Consider the following 25,998-nt stretch of genomic DNA (forward strand, 5'->3'; position numbering starts at 1 on the left):
GGGACCATGTCACTATCAACACTGATTGTTGGAACCCTTGAATTTTTCCACATGTAAATACAGTTTGTTTTAAAGTGAGAAGACATGTAGACATAGGAAAAAATACATACATACAGTGGAAGGACATTTGAGGTTAGTCCAATATTCAAAGCTCCTTTGTGGCATTCCTAATAGATGCATATTTAAAATTCACTAGCTATTTGTAATTATCTATTATTCTCTCCAGTTTCCTCCCCCACCCCCCAACCTTTTCTCTCTTTCTCTTTCTTAAGACTGGGGGTGGGGAGGATGGAATAACCCCCTATTATCCTGAGTATTCATCAACCGCATTCTTTATGTTACAATTTAACTTTAGGATCAAGCATAAGCACCAATTTTCCTTCCTTCGTTTTCTTAAATACCAAATCTGCCAGATATCTTAATGAAAGTTTATCCAAGTGAAGAAATGCTTACATTTTATAATTATTTACCTTCTAGAGGAAGGAAAAGGTGCTTTTCATTTATGCTTCTCCACCTCCCTCTTCTCTGGGGCTACATCCTCCGTAAAATGTGGTATGTTTCGTGCCCATGTGGGATGAAACAGCCTTTGATCAATGTGCTCCCCACTAAATTCCAATCCCTGGGAAATGCTGGGCCTTAGCCCTGCCCCTGGCCACGGGATCCTTTTAAAGCCCCCGATTCGCAATTTCCCCATTCACTTCAACCTCCAACCGAACCTTCCCAGTTCCAAAGCCCAAGAAGCTGGGACTGTGAGATCCACGTTCCCAAGGCTCCCCGGTGCTTTCCAGCAGCACTCAGGGTTGGCAAGAGCTGGCTTCAGTATACTGTTATTTCAGGAATGAGGCCCGCACAAAATAAAAGCATTTGAGAAACGGAAAGAAAAAAAAGGAGTGAAAATAGGAAGGCTTAAAAAAAAAACCGGAAAGAAATAGACGCCCACCCTTATTTTCCCTCCAATGTCAACAAGCAAAACGAAAATATTTCCAGGGTGATCGCTCGCAGCTACCCGCTTCCAATTCGGATTAGAAGCTGAGGCTGGAGCGGCGAGGAGAAAACGACATCGAGTCACCCCGCGCGTGAGCGACGCTCTGGAGCAGGAGAGAAGGAAAAGGAAGAGACACACGTATATAGCATGTGTTACCTGATTTATTTCGAGATTGTTTGGTACTGTTTTCTCTCTGGGCACCTCTCATTTCGGAAGGCCATCAGAGGCGCCCACTACTGAGCGGCCCCGGCCGCCGCAGCAGCACCCGGAGCCCCAGGCCCGGTTTCCCCGCGGCGCCGGAGCCCGGAGCTCGCCGCCGCCCAGGCCTCAGGAATCGAGTAAGTAACCCCTGTTTGGCCCCGCGCTCCTCTGCCCACTTCCTCCTCCTCATCTCATCGCTCCCAAAGCTCTCCCACACCCTCCTCCCCCGAAGTAAAGGACACCCCCGCACACACGCCAGCGGTGGGCCTTCTCTCCCCCCTTATCCAAAGCTGCGCTAGACTATTACCTACAAAGGGCACAATTTTCCTGCTGGCTCAGAAATGCCAGACACTGGCCTGCAGGGCCGACTCGGAAAAGTAGTGCCTCGCCTCTACCTCCTCCATTTCCTGCCCTCTCGCATCCTCTCCCTGCACTCCCACTCTTCCCACTACCACCACCACCCCCGCTTTCAAAAATAAAATTGGATACAAACTTTAATCACTAAGGACAAATATTGACGCTTAAACGAAAATGACCCAGTACAATGAGAAGGAAGCCGGAAATGTGAGCTATTGGCCCTAGGAGGGGAATTTCGGTGGAGCGGAGCCGGCGGGGTGGAGGGGGTGGCGGGGGCGCAGGGAAGGGCTGCGGCACCGCGTGCTCCCGCCGGCGTATCCCTACGCGGCTCCGCGCGGCCTCGGGGTCCGAGGCCCGCGGAGAGGGGGAGGCGAGCGCCCGAGGGGGCGGCAGCCGGCGGGCGGGGCGGGGGTGGGTGGGCCCGGCCCCTCCGATTGGTCGACGGCGAGAGAGACGCTCCCGCACGCCGCCAGCTCTGATTGGCCCAGCGGTAGGAAAGGTTAAACCAAAAATTTTTTTACAGCCCTAGTGTGCGCCTGTAGCTCGGAAAATTAATTGTGGCTATAGCCGCCTCGATCGCTGTCTCCCCAGCCTCGCCGCGGCCGCTCCGGGACGCGCCCGCCCGCCGCCCGGCTCTCCCCCCCTTTGGGCTGCTGCTGCTGCTGCTGTGACTGCTGCTGCGAGAGGAGGAGGAGGAGGAGGAAGCAGCAGGGGGGGGGAGCGGGGGGTGGGGGGGGAGACCAAGAAGTACAGTTGGGAGCGAGGGAGCTTCACCCCCGGGGCGGTGGTTGTTTCTTTTTTCTTTCTTTCTTTTTTCTTTTCCTTTTTTTTTTTTTTTTTTTTCTAATTCCTGAGGGGTGGTTGCTGCTTTTGCTACATGACTTGCCAGCGCCCGAGCCTGCGGTCCAACTGCGCTGCTGCCGGAGCGCTCAGTGCCGCCGCTGCCGCCCGCGCCCCCCGCGCCCCGTTCGGCACCCACCGGTCGCCGCCGCCCGCCGCGCCGCTGTCCCGCTCCCGCGCCGCCGCCGCCGTTTCCCCCCGACGACTGGGTGATGCTGGACATGGGAGATAGGAAAGAGGTGAAAATGATCCCCAAGTCCTCGTTCAGCATCAACAGCCTGGTGCCCGAGGCGGTCCAGAACGACAACCACCACGCGAGCCACGGCCACCACAACAGCCACCACCCCCAGCACCACCACCACCACCACCACCATCACCACCACCCGCCGCCGCCCGCCCCGCAACCGCCGCCGCCGCCGCAGCAGCAGCAGCCGCCGCCGCCGCCGCCCCCGGCACCGCAGCCCCCCCAGACGCGGGGCGCCCCGGCCGCCGACGACGACAAGGGCCCCCAGCAGCTGCTGCTCCCGCCGCCGCCACCGCCACCACCGGCCGCCGCCCTGGACGGGGCTAAAGCGGACGGGCTGGGCGGCAAGGGCGAGCCGGGCGGCGGGCCCGGGGAGCTGGCGCCCGTCGGGCCGGACGAGAAGGAGAAGGGCGCCGGCGCCGGGGGGGAGGAGAAGAAGGGGGCGGGCGAGGGCGGCAAGGACGGGGAGGGGGGCAAGGAGGGCGAGAAGAAGAACGGCAAGTACGAGAAGCCGCCGTTCAGCTACAACGCGCTCATCATGATGGCCATCCGGCAGAGCCCCGAGAAGCGGCTCACGCTCAACGGCATCTACGAGTTCATCATGAAGAACTTCCCCTACTACCGCGAGAACAAGCAGGGCTGGCAGAACTCCATCCGCCACAATCTGTCCCTCAACAAGTGCTTCGTGAAGGTGCCGCGCCACTACGACGACCCGGGCAAGGGCAACTACTGGATGCTGGACCCGTCGAGCGACGACGTGTTCATCGGCGGCACCACGGGCAAGCTGCGGCGCCGCTCCACCACCTCGCGGGCCAAGCTGGCCTTCAAGCGCGGTGCGCGCCTCACCTCCACCGGCCTCACCTTCATGGACCGCGCCGGCTCCCTCTACTGGCCCATGTCGCCCTTCCTGTCCCTGCACCACCCCCGCGCCAGCAGCACTTTGAGTTACAACGGCACCACGTCGGCCTACCCCAGCCACCCCATGCCCTACAGCTCCGTGTTGACTCAGAACTCGCTGGGCAACAACCACTCCTTCTCCACCGCCAACGGCCTGAGCGTGGACCGGCTGGTCAACGGGGAGATCCCGTACGCCACGCACCACCTCACGGCCGCCGCGCTAGCCGCCTCGGTTCCCTGCGGCCTGTCGGTGCCCTGCTCTGGGACCTACTCCCTCAACCCCTGCTCCGTCAACCTGCTCGCGGGCCAGACCAGTTACTTTTTCCCCCACGTCCCGCACCCGTCAATGACTTCGCAGAGCAGCACGTCCATGAGCGCCAGGGCCGCGTCCTCCTCCACGTCGCCGCAGGCCCCCTCGACCCTGCCCTGTGAGTCTTTAAGACCCTCTTTGCCAAGTTTTACGACGGGACTGTCCGGGGGACTGTCTGATTATTTCACACATCAAAATCAGGGGTCTTCTTCCAACCCTTTAATACATTAACATCCCTGGGACCAGACTGTAAGTGAACGTTTTACACACATTTGCATTGTAAATGATAATTAAAAAAATAAGTCCAGGTATTTTTTATTAAGCCCCCCCCCTCCCATTTCTGTACGTTTGTTCAGTCTCTAGGGTTGTTTATTATTCTAACAAGGTGTGGAGTGTCAGCGAGGTGCAATGTGGGGAGAATACATTGTAGAATATAAGGTTTGGAAGTCAAAATTATAGTAGAATGTGTATCTAAATAGTGACTGCTTTGCCATTTCATTCAAACCTGACAAGTCTATCTCTAAGAGCCGCCAGATTTCCATGTGTGCAGTATTATAAGTTATCATGGAACTATATGGTGGACGCAGACCTTGAGAACAACCTAAATTATGGGGAGAGTTTTAAAATGTTAAACTGTAATTTGTATTTAAAAAGCATTCGTAGTAAAGGTGCCCAAGAAGTTATTTTGGCCATTTATTGTTTTGTCCTTTTCTTTAAAGAACTGTTTTTTTTTCTTTTGTTTACTTTTAGACCAAAGATTGGGTTCTAGAAAATGCACTTGGTATACTAAGTATTAAAACAAACAAAAAGGAAAGTTGTTTCAGTTGGCAACACTGCCCATTCAATTGAATCAGAAGGGGACAAAATTAACGATTGCCTTCAGTTTGTGTTGTGTATATTTTGATGTATGTGGTCACTAACAGGTCACTTTTATTTTTTCTAAATGTAGTGAAATGTTAATACCTATTGTACTTATAGGTAAACCTTGCAAATATGTAACCTGTGTTGCGCAAATGCCGCATAAATTTGAGTGATTGTTAATGTTGTCTTAAAATTTCTTGATTGTGATACTGTGGTCATATGCCCGTGTTTGTCACTTACAAAAATGTTTACTATGAACACACAGAAATAAAAAATAGGCTAAATTCATATATATCTTGATACTTTTGTCTCTTTTATTAAGTAGAGCTAATTTTTTAAAGACCAATCAACTTATAGGGAATTCAAAGGCTTTTTCAGCCAAACTAAAATTTAAACTGCTCCTTTAATTTGAACTGACTCTAAAAATGAAAATAGTATTTTTCCCTTTGTGAACAAATTTTACAAGGAGCAGCCTATTTAATAAACACTAGCTTTAAACAAAGTATAGGCTTTTCAGCTGATACCTGTAAGTTTCTGTGGATATACAGCAAAAAGAGATATAATTTAATTTTCTGTGCATAGCTCTTTACCCTGTGTTTATTTCCAAATCCGTTAATAGAATGCCATTTATATATTTTGTTTCAGGTATATTGTTAATAGAGCTTGGCAAATTATAAATAAATATATGTATATGGTTAGATAGAAGTGACTATAATGCACACATATGTAATATATATAGACACACAGAGCCCTTCAGTTCAGGTACAATTTGCGCTATGAATGCTGCAAACATTTTTGTTTAAATATTTGTATTTATACTTTCTAAGTCAGCATTTATTTTTGTGGCTGTTTACCCACAATGAAAGAGTTCTAATAAAGATGTACTGAAGTTGCAATATAGATTTTGCTGAAGTGATCACCTGTTTAATGACTTGCAGATCAATGTTTATATTTTATTTTAAAATTATAACAATTTAGAATTCTAGATATTCAGAAGTAAAATGCCTCTTTTTTAATTTTTACAATGTAGAGGTATTTATTTGATTCCCTTTTAAATATCTGTGTAATTCAATCTAGAGATTTGTTCCTTTTGTTTACAGTCATAATTTTAACTTTCCATATGCATATGTATGCATATACTGTATATGCGTATATATGTGAGACAAAATGAAAACATTTTTTGAATTGTTTCAGGCAGCCCAGTCGCTATAATTGCAGAAAATAATTAGAAAACCCTAGTAAAAGGTTTAGTAACTAATTGGATCCTGTGGTGAATCTGTGGAGGACAAGTTGTTCATTTGTTACAATTGTATAGTCTGAAATGTGTTCTGCAGTATTGGAATAAGCTGGTTACTTCTTACAATGGGCCCAGTGAAAAATAATCTGGCCCTAAGATGTTATCAGCAAACACTTAGAGAGTTGCTCAGGGGGAGGAAAAAAAAAAAAAAGCCTAAGGGAGAAGCAAGCTTACTGGAATAGATTTGAAACCGAAATGCTGAATACTTAATATTGGAAAATAGAAGGGGGTGGACTGTGGAGTGGAGAGAGGGAAAGAGAGAGAGAGAGGATCTTTATGGTGAAAAAATAATTACCACCAAAAAGAATGCATGAGAGAGAGAGACATAAGGTGAATGATAGAGAGAGAGAGAGGCCTAAGAAAAATATATAAGGGCCAGGAAAATTAAAAGAGCTGGAACCAAATATACACAAATGGGGAATGGACAAAAATAAGCCAAGACAGCTAGTTTAATTATCTCCTTTAAGCAATTAGACATGATTTTATTTTCTTAGTATAAAAACAGTTTCACCAGAGGTCCAAATTTTCTTGAAATTTAAGTTCTTCAGAATGAAGCATGAAAATATTTCACAAAAAATTATTGTGTTAAAAGTCAAATTTATGGCTGATATTAAAAATAGTAAAAAAGTCCAAGTGAATGGTTTTATGCAAAGGAAATCCCCATTACACATTTTGAACCAAAATAGCTCAAAGAGAGACATGTGTCCAAGCTGAAAAAAAGGTGATGATTTATTGTTTGCTTTTGCCATGGATTTTATTTGTGGAATAAGAATGTATGATCACAGGGGAAACATAGAATTTTGCTTACCAAACGTTAAAAAGAAAGTTGAACTCTTGTGCTAAGGTAAAGGGGTATAGATATAGAAGAAAGTTTTCCTGCATGAGTATTTTTTTTGGCCACATTAAATAAGTATACTTATTTGTATTTATAAGTGTTTATTTGGGTGACAGATAAATAGAATTTTAATGGCAAACATCATACTTTGAAGTCAAGAGTAAAACTGATTTCTTTGAATTCATAGAAACGAAGTATTGGAGTGGGAGTTCTGCTTGGACCCATGTCCAAATTACATATAATGGATATGACTAGAAGTTTGTTAGGTGTACTAGACACGAAGGTGGATATATGGAGAGAGAACTTTGTAAAGGCTTCCTGAAGCCCAATATGAACATCTCATTTCCCTTGATCTATCCTATCATCCCTCAACTTATCTTCTCAAAAAACACATGACAGTCTGGCATGGCATATAATACATTTTTGCATCGAACGGGTTGTAATGTTGTGTTATTTGTTGTCTCCAACTTTGACCGTTAAAATTAGTTTATGTCAGAAATACACTTCAAAACTTTTGAGGATTATTTTCTTTCATATTATAATTGTTTTTAATAAGATGAAGGTTATCCTTTGTGAAATTTTGGAACTGAAACTGATCACAACTTAAAACTTGAAATCCCAAATTAAAGTTTATTTCCAGGTTTAAAGTATTTTACTTGAATTTGTCTGTTGTAAAGTTAACAAAAAATATTAATATGTAAAACACTGAGAAAATGATGTAATTGAACTAGAGGAGTTAAAGTATTATTTCAAATATGTTTCTTCAGCCTGTTACAAAATTGGGAACCAAGTGAACATGAAGTCTAGAACTAACAAGGTTTAATACAAATATCCTTATGGTCATGGAAGCCTTCATGTAGTTTATGTGACTTGCATAAAATCAAAGACAGAGAGGCAAAAATTTAGTCTCATAGTGTATTGATTTTAATATATATTTAAGTTGGTGCATATTTCACCCAAATACGTGGATAAATTCAATATATTTAGAAGTCTATAGAAGTGCAGTTTTTAAAAAAAGTGTATTTTCTACAACATTGCTGAGGAATTTGCATGCACTGGGAAAATTTTGGTTTTGAGAAATTAATTTTATGAACAGCTAAAGTGGTTGGTTGTGTTTGAGACTAAAAGCCTGTTGGAGAATTAGACTAACAAAGGGTGAAGGTGAAGATCATTAGAGGTTTTAGAACTGGCTGAGATGGGTTGCTGGGGTTGTGTAACTGTGCCTAGAGGGCGGGGTTCCTGTACATTCCTACTTCACCAGATAACCTGCCCCCAACACCACTTCAGCTTCTGCCAGACAGATGGAACTCTCCAGCATGAAAATCTGCGCAGCCATTCCAACAAGCAGGGTAGGTGAAACTTGAATTAAAATTCTCCCCTCTTTATTTTTCTACTTAAGGCCAGATCCTGGAGATATGGAAAGAATAGAGGTCATCTAGATTCTCTCTTTTGGGCACACACGTCTGCATTCTTCCTAAGAGCTACCTACCTGTAAGAGTTAAAAGGTGCTAGAGATCTTTCCCAGTTAGTACTTCATGCTAGATTTTCTTTTGCGTGCATTTTTTTTTTTAAGATTTCTTTTCTCTATACCAATCATTCCCCTTTTCTATTCTCCCTTCAGGGCCCTTTCCCCTCAATCACCAGCAGTTAAAATAACCCACCTCAGATTTTGGCTCCCAAAGGCATCCATTCCCCACCCTAGCGGTCAGTTCTAGGGACCTTATCCTGAGGATGTAGGCCAAGGGGGCTCCAGGCTGACAAATAGATGATGTATTGTTATGTTTTGTGCCTCTTGTCTCCCTCCCGATTTCTACTGTGTTTTGTTTTTGTTTTTCCCCACCACCTAAGGCTCTGCCTGAGGTTGTCCGAAGGATGCCGAGGAAAAGGATATCAGGACTGGAATGGCTCTTACAGCAAGATCCGTAAGTGAAAGTGCTTTTCAGAGGGGAAGGGGCAGGGTAGGGAATATGTGTAACTGACTGCTTTGGACTGAGTTTTAACGCCTGACTTTGGGGTCCTGGCCTTAAGTGTTCATCTTTTCTTAGAAAATGTTAGCAGGCTCGCTACCAACAGACGTAGCTGAAAGGATGCGTAATTTTTTTCCACGTTGACAGAAATCACGGTGAATCCCCAGGTCAAAAGGATGTAGACACGGCAAAGGAACATGGAGAGAAAACGAGAAAAAATTATACGGAGAAGGGGTAGTGGGAGACTGAAATAGGTCCTAAAGTGTAAATTAATTCATTTCGTGGAAATATGATTTCTGAGTCTTATGGTTGCTACAGGAACTTCCGGGACGTTCTTAACGCTCAAAGACAGGTTTATTAGCTATCCTTATTTCAGTTAAAGCTCTTTGCTCCAGAGCCAAGAACCTGCTTCTCTCTAAAGTTCTTCTTTGGATCGCCCTTCTCTATTTACACACTAACATAGCCAACCTTCCCCAGAGCTGGCCCTCCGCCCCCAGCTCCTTGGCCTGGGTCACACCAGGGTCCCGGTCGGATTTAGCTGGGCTGCTCCGGGTCGGGTGAGGCACTGGGTGCGTGTGGGAGTCTTCTCTTCTGTCTCTTCGAAAGACTAGGGAAATGAACACCGTTCTGGGCTTGACTTTGTCCCTGCTGGGAATATCCCAGTTCCTGGCTTTGGAAATCTCAGGCAAATAATTGATTCTTAATGCACACTTAGGAGACGTCGGTAGTACGCTCGAGAGCCTCTCTGTCCCAGAGTGGCTGAGAGCACGCGCCAGACACAGGTTGGCTCGGCCCGAAGCGAATTTGGGACTCTCGTCGCGGTGTCCTATTAATTAGCTTTTCCCGGCGCCTCAAGGACTCCGGGGTGAAGATGGAGAGATGGCATAATGGCGGGACTTGAAGTCGTTGTGGCAGGGACCCGGCAGCGTTGTTTTCTCGGGTTTTGAACCGGTGTGGAGAAGTAACTTCAGCTGCTGAGTTGGGGCCGCCCTGGCTGCGCGGTGGCGGAGGAGGAGAGGAGAAGCGCTCTCGGGACGTTGCGGCGGCGATCCCCGCAGAGGGTGAAGCCGGGCGCTGCGCAGGGAGCAGCAACATGAGGGCGCTCTTGCCCAGGACAAGCAGAGCTGTACGTTTGGGTAGCTCATATTGGCTGATGCCAAGAAAAGTGACTTCAGAACCTTGGCTGGCGCGCTTCCCTACCTTTTCCCTTTCTTCTTAATCTTCTGTGTGCCACCACCTCCCCCCAACCTTTTTTCCCCTCCCAAAGTTGTTTCCTTTTGTTTACCCGGTGCGGTTTCAGATCTCAGCACTTCTCAGCTAGTAGATAAAATTATTTGCTCTGTAATGGACATCTCTTCTCCTCTCCACTTGTTACCCCACTCGCCCTTCGCTTTCTACCCCATTTTGCTTCTCTCTGCCCAAGCCGGTGGTCCAAGGTGCAGGGGTCTCACAGGAAAACAGGTAGCCTCGGGGTGGGAATTCCCAGAGCACTGAAGGCGCCGGTTGTTGGCCAGAGGGAGGCCGGGACTCCGGTGGGCAGAGTACCCCGCGAGTGCGGAGATTCTCAGGCTGTAATCTTCAGTCTGGGAAAGGCGATGGGAAGGAAGGGCGATGCAGAATAGAGGTGGTCCACTTCTGACTCCCCCCTCACCCGCCCTCCCCTGCAAGTAAGACTCAATTTCTATGATTCAACACCGCCTTCACCAGCTCCTCTATCAAACCTTGAGGTAGGCAGACATTCTGAAAGTGTTGTGATCAGAAAAGGCATTTAAAATGATAACAAATAACTCACAAATTATGTTTGTGAGGGTGGGAGGGAAAATAAAATGCCCCATGTTTTTTTCGTGGTCTGTTGCTTAGCACATGTAATCTTTTTCCCTATCTTCCGTCCTATCTTCCCTATCTTGCAGAAAAGCCGCATAGGAGGAAAGCATGTTGAACATTTACAGATTTGAGATTCGTGTTGGAATGAGAGGGAGTGTTTAATTAACAAACATATTTGGGTGTTCATTTTCGGCTTAGGTTGAATTTGCCTACTCCGCTGGCACTCCCAGAAACTGGAGTCGTCGCTTTCAACTTTATTCCTCCTCATCTCTTCCTATTGTCTCATTCTTTGAATCAATGCGTTTAAGGTGAAAACGTATCTTCCTGCGTAGACGTTTTTGATTCCATTGATTGAGCACGAAGACTAAAATCTGTAATGGGGTTATGGAGACTTGTCTCTCAGTTCTTTCATTTTCTCATTGCTCTGAAATTTAATGACCTGATCATTGTTGTTTGAAGTTAAATTATCTGTTAAATTAGCCCTAAATAATAACTGATGATATTTTCCTTTTGGATTCGGTTGCCCTTGAATTCTTGGCCCTGGATGGGAGAGAAGTCTGAGAGAGTGTTTTGTGATACAATATTATAAAGACAATCAAAATCAATATTTGTGTGCCAGTGATATCACATAGGAAAAAATCCCTTTCAAAGTAGCTGAATTTCATAAAGAAGACATTCTTTTAAAGGCTTGTGCTTGAGAAGCCTGGATTCAAGAATGAATGTAAATAAGCATCTTTGTTGATGAAGAAAAAATATGAGCACTGTATTTTCATTACTCTCCAGAATCTAAATATTCAAACTCATCACATACTGGTGCTTGCTAATCTAAATCAATTCGGCCTTCCAGGGATACATATTCTCAAAAAGAAAATTTAACTTTTAGCAAAATCTAAAACATTGTTTTAGATGTGAATTTCTAGAAATCCAAAGTATATTTATTTCTTTGAGTCAGATACTAGTTTGTTTTGCAATCATTACATGAAACAATATTGAAACAATGCAGTTTTTGTTCTCCTTGCTTGCTTCATGGTGCTTCCATATACAAGTATAGGTGTGAGAGCTTCCATAGTGTACTGAGGAAATGACAACTTATTTTTTTTAACAAAAGGCCCAAAGAATCTTTAAACCAAAATGTACTACAGTAGTTGAAAAAGATCTTTAAAAATAATAAGCACTATTGTGTGTTTTTCCTATTAAAATGTGCTGAATGAATAATTAGAGTCTGGGATAAAGGTTGAAAAATTCAGAGCAAGAATTAGGTGGTAATTTTATTATTTGATACTTTTACAATTTATATAATTAATGATGTCATTTTAAAGTTTGGCAAAGCTTTCGCAGAAAAAACAGTACTCCTCCCATCCCATCAGAAATACACTAGAAGGAATAAAGTAGATTCAGGTAGAACTGGCAGAAAGAATTTTTTTTCCAGTAGTAGTAGTATTAGTGGAGTTGAAAAATATACTTTTAATTATACATTGCAAGCTCTGATTGCAGGTTAGAAAGCTAAAATCGATCATTCCTACATCAATAGTGTTGTCTATTACTACATTGATTTGTGTTTATTTATGCAGAGACTTTCAGTTATTTACTTACGTATTTCAGCATCTGCCTCTTGATTATTATCGTGGGTTGCTTTTAATGAAAGAGCTTATATAGGAAGCGAAACACACTTGACAGATCCATTTTAAGTAAACCTGATAGTGAATTATGGCAACCCAAGGAGATTATGAAATTACTTATTCATACTTGCTTTTTAGCAATTAGGAATCTGTTTCTGATTAAAACCTCATGCTGCTTGAAAACTCCCATTCTTTTCTTCATACATTGTATTGATGTGCTTCAATAAAATAGAAAAATAGATGATTTTGTGATGTCAGATATAATAGAATGAAACTGCTAAATGAGCTTGGTTGTCTTTTTCCATTGGCATGATGAAGTTACCCTCATAACAATAAGCTGGCCATTGGGTTTATTAATGCTGTTTATGAAAAATCAAGTAGCAATCATTTGAATATAGACATGTGTTTTAAAACATCTATTAACTCTAAATTATGCCAGGGGTGCTTAGGCTGAATGAGACAATCTGGAGTTCTTGAGTATACAGTTTATATATATACTCATATTTTGTATTATTTAGCATTATGTGTGATTATAACTTACAAAGATAGACATTTCTCTTGAACTAATATCTCACAGGAATGTTATATATCAGAATTCATTTGAACAAATAGGAAAACTAAAGACCCCGTAATGTGCCTTTTATAAGCACAGAGCAACAGTGGGATATCGAGATGCGTTAATGTCTGTGCCTCTCTTATCACCATTACAACATATTGAAAGATAACTTTAAAATTGAGAGAAAAAAGTGACCTAATTTATTGAGGGCTATTTAATGCTCATGTTATAGGACTTTTATTGAAGTCTGGAGGAGTAATTCTTTCTTGTTAACAGTGTGGATACATTTAGCAAATACTGTTAACAGCCCTATTCTTCATCTTTTGCGCCAAGCAACCACCCCCAGTCCGTGCAGGAATATAACATTTTTTTTTTTTTTTTTTTTTTTTTTTTAGAACGATAGGGCCTTGGGAGATGGAAAAGGAATTAATCTTCTCACCCTGGCGAGTTTTCCTGAAACTACTTATCCTTAGCGTCAGCGCTGTAAGAGGTGGAGCCGCTCAGTCCCGCGGGTGGCTGCAGACAGAAGGTGGGCGAGTCCTGGGACTTAAAAAGTTTTGCAGAAGGTTGAAAAGAGGAGCAGAGGGAGAGTTTTGAGTTTATTTATTTTATTTTCCTTTTTTTTTTTTTTTTTTTTTTTGTCTTGTGCCAAGCCCTTGAAGTTAACGTAGCGACGACGTGGTCCTTGTAGGACCAAGCATTCTTGGCATTCTGTCGAGATTGAGATTCCAGAGCATCGGATGAACGGGACTTATAGCTAAGGCGTACTCACCCACCCCTCCCTTCGTCTTTTTACGCACGCAGCAACTCGTCCTCACGTGCATAGGGGTAGTGGACAGTGTTGACTTGAATTGCTGTCCCTCGTTCCAAGCCTTTCCTGTGAATGAACCCGAAAACACTCGACAGGTCGTGAATAATCGTTTTAATGAGTGTGCAAAGCGTGCGACGGGGTGCACCGAGCTGTCGGGTTAAACAAACAACTTGTACCCTGACCAAATCCGATTGTTAAAGTGCAAAGTGATGTCAGTACCATTTCCATTGCCTTTCGGAAATCCACAGATCTGACACGCGGGAGTCCAATTTTCCCCATTAAAGAAAAATAACAATATTTTTCGACCGTGTATGTGATCTTCTTTAATATTAATCTGAGCCAAACAAAACCTCATTTGGAGAATCAGAGAATTAGTCGTGTCTCTCTCAAAGAACAAATTGGAAGAAAGGAATAAGGAAAAAGAAATCAGAACAAATATGAAATGTCTGAGGGATAATTTCTTCTTGATAGCTCACATATCACTGCTGATCAATGTTGTAAAAATCTTCCTTTTATATATTGCTTTATAGCTCACTAAAGACGGATGTCAGGTTACTTGTATCTAAACAACTGGACTGGTAATTTAGTCTTGTACTAAGATGGAATTTGTAGACCTGTAAGGGCTTTTTCTATCAAGCATTTAACGAAAATATTTGTTGTTTGTATATTAGCCTGTGAGAGAATAAAGGTATAAGTAGTTTGCACATTTGTGCTTTCAAAGAAAAGAGTTTGGAGGAAAGTAATGGAAAAGGAACCCTATTTGGCTATTATCTAAAATCATAACAAAAAAATACAAATGAGATTTTCACTGATTATACCCTCCCCCTTTTTTTGCAAAACTGCACTGGAAAATATTTTCTTTCTCATTCAGTAAGAAGACTTATTTGAAATCAGTCGCATGTTCTCCCTTCCTTTTTGATTCTTTTATCTTCTTTCATAATTCCAAATATTAAATATCACATGAAGGTTATGAAAAAACTTCAAAAGATTTTTATAAAATCTTTTACACATTCCCTCTAAAAAATCTGTGGAAAGAAGAAATGTGTAAAATATTTCCCCTACCAGCATTTTTTATATAGTCACAATTCAAACAAAATGGCCATGATGCTTGGAAATCAGTATTCTAGTGCCACAGATCTAGCTTCTTCAACTCAGTAACAACATAGGGAGACCAAAGTTTATATTTTTGTTGGATTAAGTATTATATAGTACATATTTTCTATATGAAAGACAGAAAATATATGATTCCCTGCAATCTGCAAGGTTATTTGTTCTCTTTTAATTGTAATCCATTTGGAGAAATGAAATTTTAGGGATATAGTACACTTGAATGTGGAAGCTCAGCATTTACTCACTTAACTCCTATTGGCCATAATGTTATCTACATATCTGTGTCTGTCTGTTGTGACCATCTACTTCACATACAAATATGTCTATATACAACTGATAGCAATTAAGAGAGTTAATTCAACTAAAACATACAGCTGAGGTATTTGATAGAGTAAGCAATTTTTAATGTAAGTCATTGTAGTTATGTTATTGTGGTTGCTAGTTTTTATACATCTGTCAATTTAGCACCAATTGGATAAAATGGAAGAGATTGAAATTCAATTTCCATCATCAAAACTTGGAAAAGACAACCAGGGTTTTAGGACAGGGTTTTTGTTTATTTTAACTGTTCTCTAGTAAATATCCGTATCAGATTATCAATTCAGAATATCCTTTATTTTGTAGGAAATTTAACAGAAAAATTAGTATTAAATCCTAGGGGCTTATAATTTTTAATTGTTTTAAATATTTTTGGGTAGGCCAGACTGTGCAGTTTTTACCTAAACAGATTTCTTCTCTGTGGGCTGGAGTTGAGGAATTTCAGGAGTCACTCAAAGAACTGCATCCATTTCTGCTTTAGATACACAAACAGCAAAGCTAGAGGGTATGTCTGTTTTTGTGTGTATATATGTAGTTAAAGAACTATGCTATCAAAACATTAATTATATTTGAAAGAGAACAGAGCATGTTATGAAGAAAATTGCAATATTGAATTTATATTCCACAGAATCTGTCTGAGAGGGCTGAAATTGTATACCTGTCTTATATGATGCACCCTCTTCAGAGAGGTGCCTAACAAGAGCAAAGAGATGAAAGAGTCAAACTTGGAGGGGAGTGATCTTAAATGTTTGGTTGGTCCTGAGCAGAGGGAATCCACATGAAAATGCAAATCACATGAAGAACATACATGGGATCTTTGTTCCCTGTCAACAAAAACAAATAGAATTTTTTTTTCCTCTATCAAGCAAATACAGAATAATCTTAGCTGAATTTGGGGGAGGGGGAGTGACTGAATGACTAAGAAAATTTCAGTTATCATATTTTTTTATCCCCAAGTCCTATTTATTTCACAGCTGCCAAATTTTATGTCCAAAATTTAGGTTCTTTTCCTCCCAAATCCTACATTAGTATGAATCATCCCTGATCATTTTTAGTTTTTGGCTTAATTACTAGTTTTCAGCTTTAAATTACCAATAAACTAATTAATCTGACTAATCTTTCTAAACTTCTGTTGAATAGTATAATAGCTGCAACAACAACAAAAATAAATAACAAAAATTACAATAATGACAAAAATAAACTGTTAATAATCATAATGCAAATAATAGCAGAAACAATTTTAAAATAATTTATCTGGCTGACAGGATGAAGATGTAATCCATTTCAGTCTGAAATTTGTGGTTCACAGCTGCAGTCAGGCATTTCTCTGATTTCTTGTTTCACTGGTTAAATGGATGATCTATTCCAACCCAAGTTTCCTAATAGAGACTCCCTTGGTCTAATATGGTAGGTCTTTTTAATGGCACTGAGTATTTTTGTATCCACTCCCCTTTATTGCTATGGACATGCTGCCCTGCAGATGACATTCCCAAATAAACCAACCTTGACGGGGGGTGGGGACGGGAAACTGGGTGCGGAGGCAGACATGTGAAAGGATTCTTGGGTAGAAGGACCAGGTGCCTTCTGACTGGAGCCCTGCTGGTGAGTGGGCAAGTTGTCCTATTTGGGAAGCAAGTTCACAACGCTGAGGAGTTTGAGAAGGGCTGAGTCACTGAGGTTCCTGTGAGTCCAAAGTGATCACTGGCCCTAAGGAAGCCAGCCCATAGGGCAAGACATAAGAAGTAGGAATTAGATCCCCCAGGATGAACTCTTTTGATTCCTTTAGGGATAGAGAGACATAAAGAGGATAATGAAGTGAAGGGAGTATACCTGGAGGGAAGACAGCAGGTTAAAGATGTTAGTAACTGGTGTTGGTCTGGCAAGTAAATCTCAGCCCATTTCTTCAGGAGAAGGGAAAAATGCTTTTGTGAGCTGTAAACTTGCCAAGGTTTATTGTTTAGGTGAAAGAACAGCCATCAGTTCCTAGGACTAGGCTTGAAAGTATCTGCCAGCGAGTCTGTGTCTGCAGTAATCCAACTCTCCTCTCAGCCCCATGTTCTTCCCATCTCATGAACCCCCAGGCACCACTATCCCCCCAAAAAGAAAATGAACGAAAATTTAAAAATGGATTGGGAGGGAATTAGACTCAATATTTATCAGGAAGATATTGAGGTGAAAGCAGGTTGTTTTATAACTAACTTCCTTCTTTTGTGAGAGGGAAAAGAAAGCTGGTTAGGAGAGGAAGGGTGATTATGGAAGAGAACAGAGACTGAGACAGAAATTCTTTGGCAGTCCAGCAGCTAAGGCCAAAGGGAGAAGGATCTTAGCTATAGAAGGACAATTTTAGGTCAAGGAAGAGTAACCATTGAACATATTTTCTTTGTTCTGTTTTCTTGAAAAGTAATATAGCCTAGTAATGTATGTAAAAGCAAGATCTGTACACCTTAAAAATTATAAAGAGAAAGGCATAAATATCAAAAGCAACTTTTATCCTTTAGAAAATTTTAATGAAGATATTGTCTTCAAACTTATATATACACACTATCCCAAAACCAAACAGTAGTTGAAGGAAGAAAGGGGGGTGGGGGGGAAAGGATACAACTTCCCTGCTGTAGTACCATGCATCTGTCTTTTCACCTTTCACGGCAGGGAGGCTGAACAATCCTCTTTCATTTCATTTCTTCCTAGTCTTTTCATTGTAAAAAGTATGAGAAAAATTCCAGCTCATGAGAATATTATTTCACTAAAGATCAGCAAAGAATGAGGAGCTTTCATTTCTGATGATAAATTCTCTGAGGTGATGTTCAGTCTTATCTCGCCTAAGTCTGCAATGGGAGAAATGCAGCTCTGGCTGTAACTATGTATCAATCTATTCTTCAATGATACCCCCAGGCTTTCTCACTGCACTAATCATAACTACTAAATTCACTCCAACTCTTCTGGAAGTACAGTTCTGCAACTTGAAATCAAACATGAGCTTTCCATATAAAATGAAATTCTAATTAAAATAGTATTTTAAGAAAAATACTGTTATTATGATAGTTTCTTCTTTGTTTGAATTGTTCCTTTAAGAAACAATCACTTGTTTCAATAAGAAAATGAAAAGAAATCAGCACTGCCAGTAAATGTGGCCTTCAATCCTGTTACATTTACTCCCGACTGGCTTTTGAGAATTTATTTTCCAACATTTTGGTTTTAATAGTATATAACTGAGAACCTCCAACTCAACAGAAAAATGCATAACTAAAATAAATTGTGTAATACTTTTGTCATGACAGAAAAAAACAATAAAAGCAGTTATTTCAAAGTAGTAAGTCATGCAGACACTATTACACATGCAGAGTTTATGGACCCATTTAACAAAATTAATATGCTTCTATATCGCAGTATCTTAATGACTGTTTAGCTAACCAGATACTTAAACCATATATTTAAATGCTTATGCACCTATATTACATATACCATGCTGCATATAGTTCAAATATGTATGTTCTTTACCGAAACTGAAAGCTGAACAAATAGTAGTATTTCTAAGTTTTTGATTACTCATAATTGGGATTTACATGCGATCTATAAACACTGAAGGAAAGCCAGAACCACTACATTTTGCTTAGATTACATTATGAATCAAATAAAGGGTTCTTTCTGTCTTGGGGTGTGCAAGAGTGAGGAATTTAGGGGTTGATAGAATTAAGATATATATTTTTTTTTCAGTAAGTCAAGATGCAGTAATTTTCTTCTTCTAACATTCTACTACTAAGTAAAATAAACATATACAGTTTCAAAAGCAGGAGCCGTAAGCCCAAGTCAAGAGATGATATTTCAGAAAAGATATTCAAATGAAGCTCAATAACATTTTTTCCAACAAAGAAAATTTCAAGGCAGATACAGCCAGATCTGTTGCACAAGTGGCAAAGCAAAATATTTTAGTAATGGGCTGTAGGGGGATTTAATGGACTGACACTCTGAATATTTAAGAGTAATATTCCTTTGAAGAGAATTGCATGATCGTCTATCAAGCTCCTTAAAAGGGGTGAGGGAAGGAAAGGTTTGGAGGGTGGATTATGTCCAAGCATCTCAGCTATTGCTAGTGGTGAAAAGATATGACCTGGGTAGAATGGGAAAGGTTTTGATGACATGAGAGGATCTGCAAGAGTCTATTGGCCCTATCATGTTTATTCTCTTTTAGGTACACATTTCAAAAACATATCCTTTCCAACAGGCTCTCGTTTGCAGTCGCGGCTTCACAGACAACAACCAGCTTGCATTCAACTGTGGTCCAATGCATCAGTCTAGTTTTAAGAGGAAAACAATGGACAGGAAAAATAAAGTTGCAGTCTTATCAATGAAATTCTTATTCTCAGTTGGAGAATAGGGAAAAGGGAGGCTCCAAAACAGGGTGATGGGAGGGGAATAATAACTCTTTAGGTGAGTTTTGGGAAAATGCTAAGTAAAATGCTGTTCAGAAATTGGGATTAATCGAGCAGTTTAAATACAAATCTGCCGGAAATTGGAAATCGTGCTCTGTGCGAATGAAAATGAAAGACTTTATGCATATTCTAATTTTCTCTCTTTGGCTGCTATTTTAGAGGAAGAGACTTCTTTTGCTGATGGTGGGACTTTTTTGTTCTGCACAGGAAATGTGTAAATGAACACAAATGTTTTTTCTTTTGCCTTTCCATTCCTCTCTTCCATTCTCCCCTCCCCCTTTCAACAATCTGAAGTTGTTAGGGTCCGCAGTTCTGCCGCCACCGATCCCAGTGTTACTTCCCATTCCCAGGATGTTAGAGGGCAGGCAATGTAGGCAGGACAGGAGAGTTAGGGCTCCTCTGGAAATTAGACCTTTGGAAATCAATGCAGAGTTTCTATTACATTTCTGGACATTCAGAGAGCTAGAGGATGAGAAAGACTCTTGGTTGAATATGATGAAAAATCATCTATATGAAAAATCGTCTAGAAAGTCACTTCCTCTCAAACCGAATTCTCAGTGACAACTAGGTGGAAGAGAGCTTAAAAGTGATTTTATAAACCACGCTGTGAAAACCTACTGACGATCAGTCCCCTGTCCAAACACTTTTCCTCCCACTCCTTTGGGAACATACAGGGATGGTGTATTTTAATTACATTAAAACCAGCAAGAAACTCTTGTTTTATTCTGATGTAAATCAGTCACCTAATGCTGAGAAGGACTGAAGTGGCTCATATGGTCGTTCTGTGTTTTGTAGAATACGTAGGGGACTCCTGAAATGTGTGGGATGTAGGTAGGGGCGGGAGCGACTCTGTGGGGAGAGAAGGGAGAAAAAGATTGAGAGAAGGAAAGAGAAGTGTATTTGCAAGGCAGGCTGACAATTTCTCAATTAATTTGGGGCAGAGACAGAAAGACTGCGAGTTTCTAGCTTCTTTTCTATACCTCAGATAAAAAACTGAAGACAACCTTATTCTAATAACTCAATTTAAAAAGAGCCCCCCTGCGTACGTCCCCGCACCCCTTTCGCCCCAGCGGCCGCTCACAAAGCGCCACCCGCGCCTCGGGCGCCCGCAGAGGCCGGAGCCAGTTCTCAGCCCTGATCGCCGCCAGCCGCCCAGGCTTCGGGGAAGGAGGGAGGGGAGAATAATGCGCCCCTCTTTCAATAAACGCCACTGCCAACCACTCCAACAGACACACTTTCGGTCCCCCGCCGGAGCTCCGGTGCCCCCGAGTGACCGCTTTCTGCGATCGCGTCCGCCGGGACCCCGTCCCTCTTTCCCCTTCAGTCTTCAGGGAGGGGGCGGCGCTCTGCATTAGCGGGGCAGTTCAGCAACCCCGACCCCACCCGCGTGGCTCCAGGCCCAGGGGTCCGTTCACTTCCCCGTCCGGTTTGGGGGACGCCAATTCGCCTAAGAAAACCCTGGGAGAAGAGCGCGGACCCTTCACTACAAACCTCACGTCAGGGTTACAGCCACATTTAGGAACCTCTTCGGAAAAGCTGAGAAATCACTGTTTTGCAAAAAGCCTTCTGTACTGTGATGGGGCTTTGTGGTGAGAGGAACCTCTGAGAGGCCTCGTGCGACTTGAGTTTAGAGTCACGCCCTGCCCAGCGACATTCTCCCGCGCACGGGAGAACCTGCACTTCCGGTCTCCAACCCTCGCGGGCCGTGACTCTTCCCCTCCCCCGCGCCGGGCCCTGCATTTCCGGCCCCCTTGCTCTCCTGCACTTCCGCCCAGTCACATGGATGATGGATAGCGTTGGGAGCTGTTTTCTCTATCTTCCAGGTGGCTGCTGGGATCCTAAACTTGTTTCTTTAATTTCTCTTTAAAAATTGAATGTCCTTTAGTTTTTTTCACTTCCTTAAATTTGAGGGTCGAGAAAGCTAGAGGTGGAGAGAAAAGGCTCATTGAAGACAAATCTTTTTTGGCTTTTCAGATCACTTGCCCCTTTCTGAATTCCCTGTACAAATTCATACCAGTAACTGAGATTTAGGCCTCCAGGGCCTAGGCCAGTGTCTGCACTTAGTAGGCACGCAATACATGTTGAAAGAATTACTGGATAAATGATATTCTGTCTTTAGGCATATTGTGCCTAGGGTTAATGGGTATCTTCAAATCAGGTGACTTCTCTTTTTGGCTGAATTTAGTTGAAAAGTTGATAAATACATGGTTTTTACAGGCACTTAAGTGTTATTTATTTAGGGACTCCCCAAAACAGGTGTGGGGAAAATCACCAAAAATTGTTGGAAAAATATATATATAGGGTTTTTGTTGTTGTTGTTTTTTGTTTGTTTGTTTGTTTTTTCTGATACATGGTCTTGCCCTGTTGCCCAGGCTGGAATGCAGTGGCGTGATCTCAGCTCACTGCAACCTCTGCCTATCCAGCTCAAGCAGTTCTCCTGCCTCAGCCTCCCAAGTAGCTGGGATTACAGGCACCTGCCACCATGCCCAGCTAATTTTTTGTCAGAGGGGTTCTCACTATGTTGCCCAGGCTGGTCTGGAATTCCCGACCTCAGGTGATACGCCCACTGGACCTCCCAACGTTTTGGAATTACAGGCCTGAGCCACCGCACCTGTGCTGAAAATATTTTCTTGGACTTCTTTCTACATATGAGGTAAACTGCTGTGATTTTAGGTTTTTGAGTTTTATCAACTCTCACCCAGGCTGGAGTGCAGTGGTGCCATCTTGGCATACTGCAACCAACCTCCGCCTCCTGGGTTCAAGCGATTCTCCTGCCTCAGCCTCCTGAGTAGCTGGGATTATATGTGTGCACAACCACGCCCGGCTGATTTTTGTGTTTTTGGTAAAAACGGGCTTTTGCCATTTTGGCCAGGCTGGTTTTGAACTCCTGACCTCAAGTGATCCTCCCGCCTCAGCCTCCCAAACTGCTGAGATTGCAGGCATGAGCCACTGTGCCCAGCATTTTGCTTTCTTTTAAAACAGCTTTATTTGATAAGAGGTCAAGACCTTATGAAATGAATTTAAATTCTCGTAGTGAATTTGAGGCAGAAACGACGACTCCTCTTTTATTTTTCCTGCTGCTGTATTATAGTTTAATTCACTTCCGTGTTGTCTTCTGTCTCATTCGGCAGTTCTTGTTCTCTATAATAACTTTTGTGTTTAAATGCCAAAAGAATTTTTTGGTAACCAGTTAAGAGTTGTGAAGTTGTGAGACTGAATTCAGTTGCTCATCATGTTTTAAATGCATATCTACTCAGCACTGGTTGTGTAATCCACAGTCTGTTCCCTAGAGCATTTAATGACCCACGTTCACTGACTGTAAAATACTCAAAATATATAACCAGTGAACTAGTAATCATGACAGTGATTTGAAATGTTATAGTTGCAAGTCAATATAAAGCATATTTATTAGCATCATTATTAAGAGGTGTCAGAGGGATACAAATAAGACCTGCTCCTACCCTCTGGGAACTTACAATCTGGTTGGGCAAAATAATGAAATGTAAATTGATAGAAACAGCTACTAACCCATATTCGGTGTCTGGCATATTGAAGGCATTCAGTAAATAATTACCTCACAATAATTGCAGTCCTGTCATTCTTATAATAGAATATGATATTGATAAGAAGTAAAGGAAGGAATAATTAGTAAAACTTTAGGAAATGAATTTGTCCTGTATATGTCACACGTGGAGATTGGAATATGCAAGTTGATTGTGTGTAAGAAGAATAAAGGGGGCATAAATAAAGATGAGAAAGACGTTTGATGAGATGGAGTTTGGTGGTAAATTGAAGGAAAACTTAAAGACCATTCAGAGGAGTTTCTACTTGATAGTAGAGGTAATAAAGACCCATGGTGGCCCTACGAGCAGAGGATGACATTACTAAAATTGAGTTTTATTTTAAAAATGATTCTAGGCTGGGCGCTGTGGCTCATGCCTGTAATCCCAGCAATTTGGGAGTCCGAGGTGGGCGGATCACCTAAGGTTAGGAGTTCGAGACCAGCCTGGCCAACATGGCGAAACCCTGTCTCTACTAAACATACAAAAATTAGCCAGGTGTGGTGGCATGAGCCTGTAATCCCAGCTACCCAGGAGGCTGAGGCAGGAGAATAGCTGGAACCGGGGAGGCAGAGCCTACCAGTGTATCTGAGATCGCGCCACTGACCTCCAGCCTGGGCGACAGAGCAAGACTCTGTCTCAATAAAATAAATAAATAAATAAATAAATAAATAAATAAAGATTCTAGCCAGCAACTGAATATAGGGAAAATTGCAGGAGGAAAGATTAGTGCAGTTCTGGAATGTGGTACTGTTAGAGAATGGCTATAGTCAGAGTTATCTTTACGTCCCTTCTCCTCAATTTTTATGCAATTGAAATAGCATTGAAATGATGAAATCAGGAATGAATCTTGCATAGAACAAAAGCCAGAGTACCACTGGAATCAGTACTACCCCCTTATTCTTCATTATTGATAGTGACAGGGGATGTTAGACATTGAGAGAAGGCAACTAACCCCAAAATATTTTCATCACCAGTTAAGCTCTAGATATTTTTTTATTTTGCATTTAGCATATCCACCCATTATGCAATTGCAGTGGTTCTCAACTGGGGTGATTTTTGTCCCTTTCCTCCGCTGGGAGACTTTTCACAATGTCTGGAGACATTTTTTAGTTACAGCACCTCTGGGGCCACTACTGACATCTGGTAGATAGAGGACCAGTGTATTGCTGAACATGTTAAATTCACAGGATGGACCCCCATAACCACAGACTACTATGTCCAAAATGTCAGCCATTCTGAGCTTGGAAAACCCTCAGTTATGGGAATGAAGCATGAGCTCCAACTCTGGAGAGCTGCACCATGAGTCCCAGGTCTTAACTTCTATTATGGCAACAATTTCAATCGAAGAAATGTTTTGCTTAGTGAGACAAATATAACTCTGAATATCCCAGTAACTTTGCCTACCCCTGAGGCCTTAGAAACAAGAAAATCAGAAGGGTACCTGCTTGGATTTTCTACTTTTTATAAAATAAAGTTAGAAATCTTCTTAAGGATTTGTCTTCATCTAAATGTTATTTATTAAATTAATAAAATGTGCCTTTGGAGTTGCTTAGCAACTTATGGAAAGCTTGCTTTTTAGAAGTTCATTTGTTTGTTTAAAACCTGGATAGGTTGCATATTATTAGCTACATTACATAAATCAACAAAGAAATGTACACTGAAAATGGAATAAGATGTTTCAACACATTTTCTTCTCTCCTGTCTGGCAATTAAAACACTCTAATTGTCTGATAGAATTGCATCAAGTATTTGACAAACATTATTTATGTATGAAACTTCAACATAATATTGAGTATGTAAGAGAACCAAAGGGGAAAAATTAAACAGGTTTGTCATAAAGTATGTGTTTATCTTAACCTTTCTTCTTCAAAAATCTTATCTACTAAGTAGTTTTATCAGACACTAATTATACGCTTTCTGAATAGAATTTCTCCAACACCCTTCAGTGCCTGCACCCTTTAATCATATCTCATTACATCTACCTAATCCATATCTTTTTCGCATTGCCAGGGCTCATTAACAGTTTTAAAAGCCAATCTTGGACATTATCACTCCTTGTAATCGAAATGAAAATAATGCCAATAATGTTGTATTTCTAAAATAAAATGGATTATTTAAATTTTGTTCCGAAGCCATTTCTTCTTTAAATATTAATGAGAAATTAACTTTCAAACATGCATTAAGCTAGCAGGACTGGTAAGATGTGTCTGAAAACCCTGAAGCACCTTTTCAAAGAAGTTATTTTTATAAGCTGTTTTAACAGTGGATCATCAGTCACTTTGAAGGGAAGTGATCCTTGATTAACAGTTGGCTGATATTGTGTTTCCACAGATGTGTGGCAGCAATACAGGTGCTATGCATGAAATAGTACAGGTAATTCACAGGATAAATGCATTTTCTTTTTCTGATGGAAAAAGATGAAATGCTTCTTCGTCTTTATATACTGCCCCCATTTAATAGTTATTGACAAGACAAACCAAATGTGTCACTGAAATAATGAACTACAGGCACTGCGTTTCCCATAAATTTAAAGAAATCATTGGCAATTTGGCTAGTACTTTATTCCTTTTGATTTCCTGTTTTTAAAAAAGAAAACCCTTACAAATCCGCAGTTACATGACTAAAGTAGAGCATCATGATAATGACTTTTTGGGACTTGAAAGTCAAATCTTGTCTCTCAGAATATAATTACATAGGACTAACAAGTTATTCTCTAAAATGGAAGCTTCCTCCACCATTATAATCAAGCTTCAGATTCTTTCTTGAAAGTAATCAGGAAAAGTTTACTGGCCCATTATTTATTTATTTATTTATTATGCACATACTATTAAGTTACAGAGTTCAAAACAACCACTAACTAAAAGTCATTGTCCAAAAGTACAGTTTTTTGAGGTGGTGTGCACCTGTGATCCCAGCTACTGCAGAGGCTGAGGTAGGAGGATCACTTGAGCCCTGGAAGTCAAGGCTGCAATG

General features: G+C 41.7%; 2 protein-coding genes and 1 long non-coding RNA gene across 3 annotated transcripts; 2 read left to right on the forward strand and 1 right to left on the reverse strand.

Moving 5' to 3' along the window:
- Window positions 1–1,942: 1,942 nt before the first annotated feature.
- Window positions 1,943–4,987, forward strand: FOXG1 (forkhead box G1). Its single transcript, XM_055097434.2, has one exon. It carries the CDS (start codon window positions 2,596–2,598, stop codon window positions 4,063–4,065), a length of 1,470 nt encoding a protein of 489 aa, XP_054953409.1. The 5' UTR covers window positions 1,943–2,595; the 3' UTR covers window positions 4,066–4,987.
- A 2,477-nt stretch (window positions 4,988–7,464) lies between these two features.
- On the forward strand, window positions 7,465–13,897 carry LOC100990531 (uncharacterized). Its single transcript, XM_055097435.2, has 4 exons — window positions 7,465–8,176; window positions 8,676–8,749; window positions 13,189–13,322; window positions 13,447–13,897. Exons 1-4 carry the CDS (start codon window positions 8,129–8,131, stop codon window positions 13,482–13,484), a joined length of 294 nt encoding a protein of 97 aa, XP_054953410.1. The 5' UTR covers window positions 7,465–8,128; the 3' UTR covers window positions 13,485–13,897.
- LOC134728885 (uncharacterized) lies at window positions 12,811–25,333 on the reverse strand. The gene is made up of 2 exons (XR_010109744.1): window positions 20,954–25,333; window positions 12,811–20,311 (listed from the first exon to the last, which is right to left on the reverse strand). It is a non-coding gene; the product is annotated as an uncharacterized LOC134728885 (long non-coding RNA).
- Between the last annotated feature and the right edge of the window lie 665 nt (window positions 25,334–25,998).

This window comes from Pan paniscus, chromosome 15 (assembly GCF_029289425.2).
Source record: "Pan paniscus chromosome 15, NHGRI_mPanPan1-v2.0_pri, whole genome shotgun sequence".
In the NCBI taxonomy this organism is placed as follows: domain Eukaryota; kingdom Metazoa; phylum Chordata; class Mammalia; order Primates; family Hominidae; genus Pan; species Pan paniscus.

What these genes read in the sequence shown, in the direction of transcription:
- LOC100990531 (XM_055097435.2), top strand. Translation starts at nt 8,129, where the DNA reads ATGGAACTCTCCAGCATGAAAATCTGCGCAGCCATTCCAACAAGCAGG. An exon ending in CAGCCATTCCAACAAGCAGG is followed by an intron (nt 8,177 to 8,675) that starts GTAGGTGAAACT and finishes CCACCACCTAAG; the next exon opens with GCTCTGCCTGAGGTTGTCCG. An exon ending in CGGGTGGCTGCAGACAGAAG is followed by an intron (nt 13,323 to 13,446) that starts GTGGGCGAGTCC and finishes TCTTGTGCCAAG; the next exon opens with CCCTTGAAGTTAACGTAGCG.
- FOXG1 (XM_055097434.2), top strand. Translation starts at nt 2,596, where the DNA reads ATGCTGGACATGGGAGATAGGAAAGAGGTGAAAATGATCCCCAAGTCC.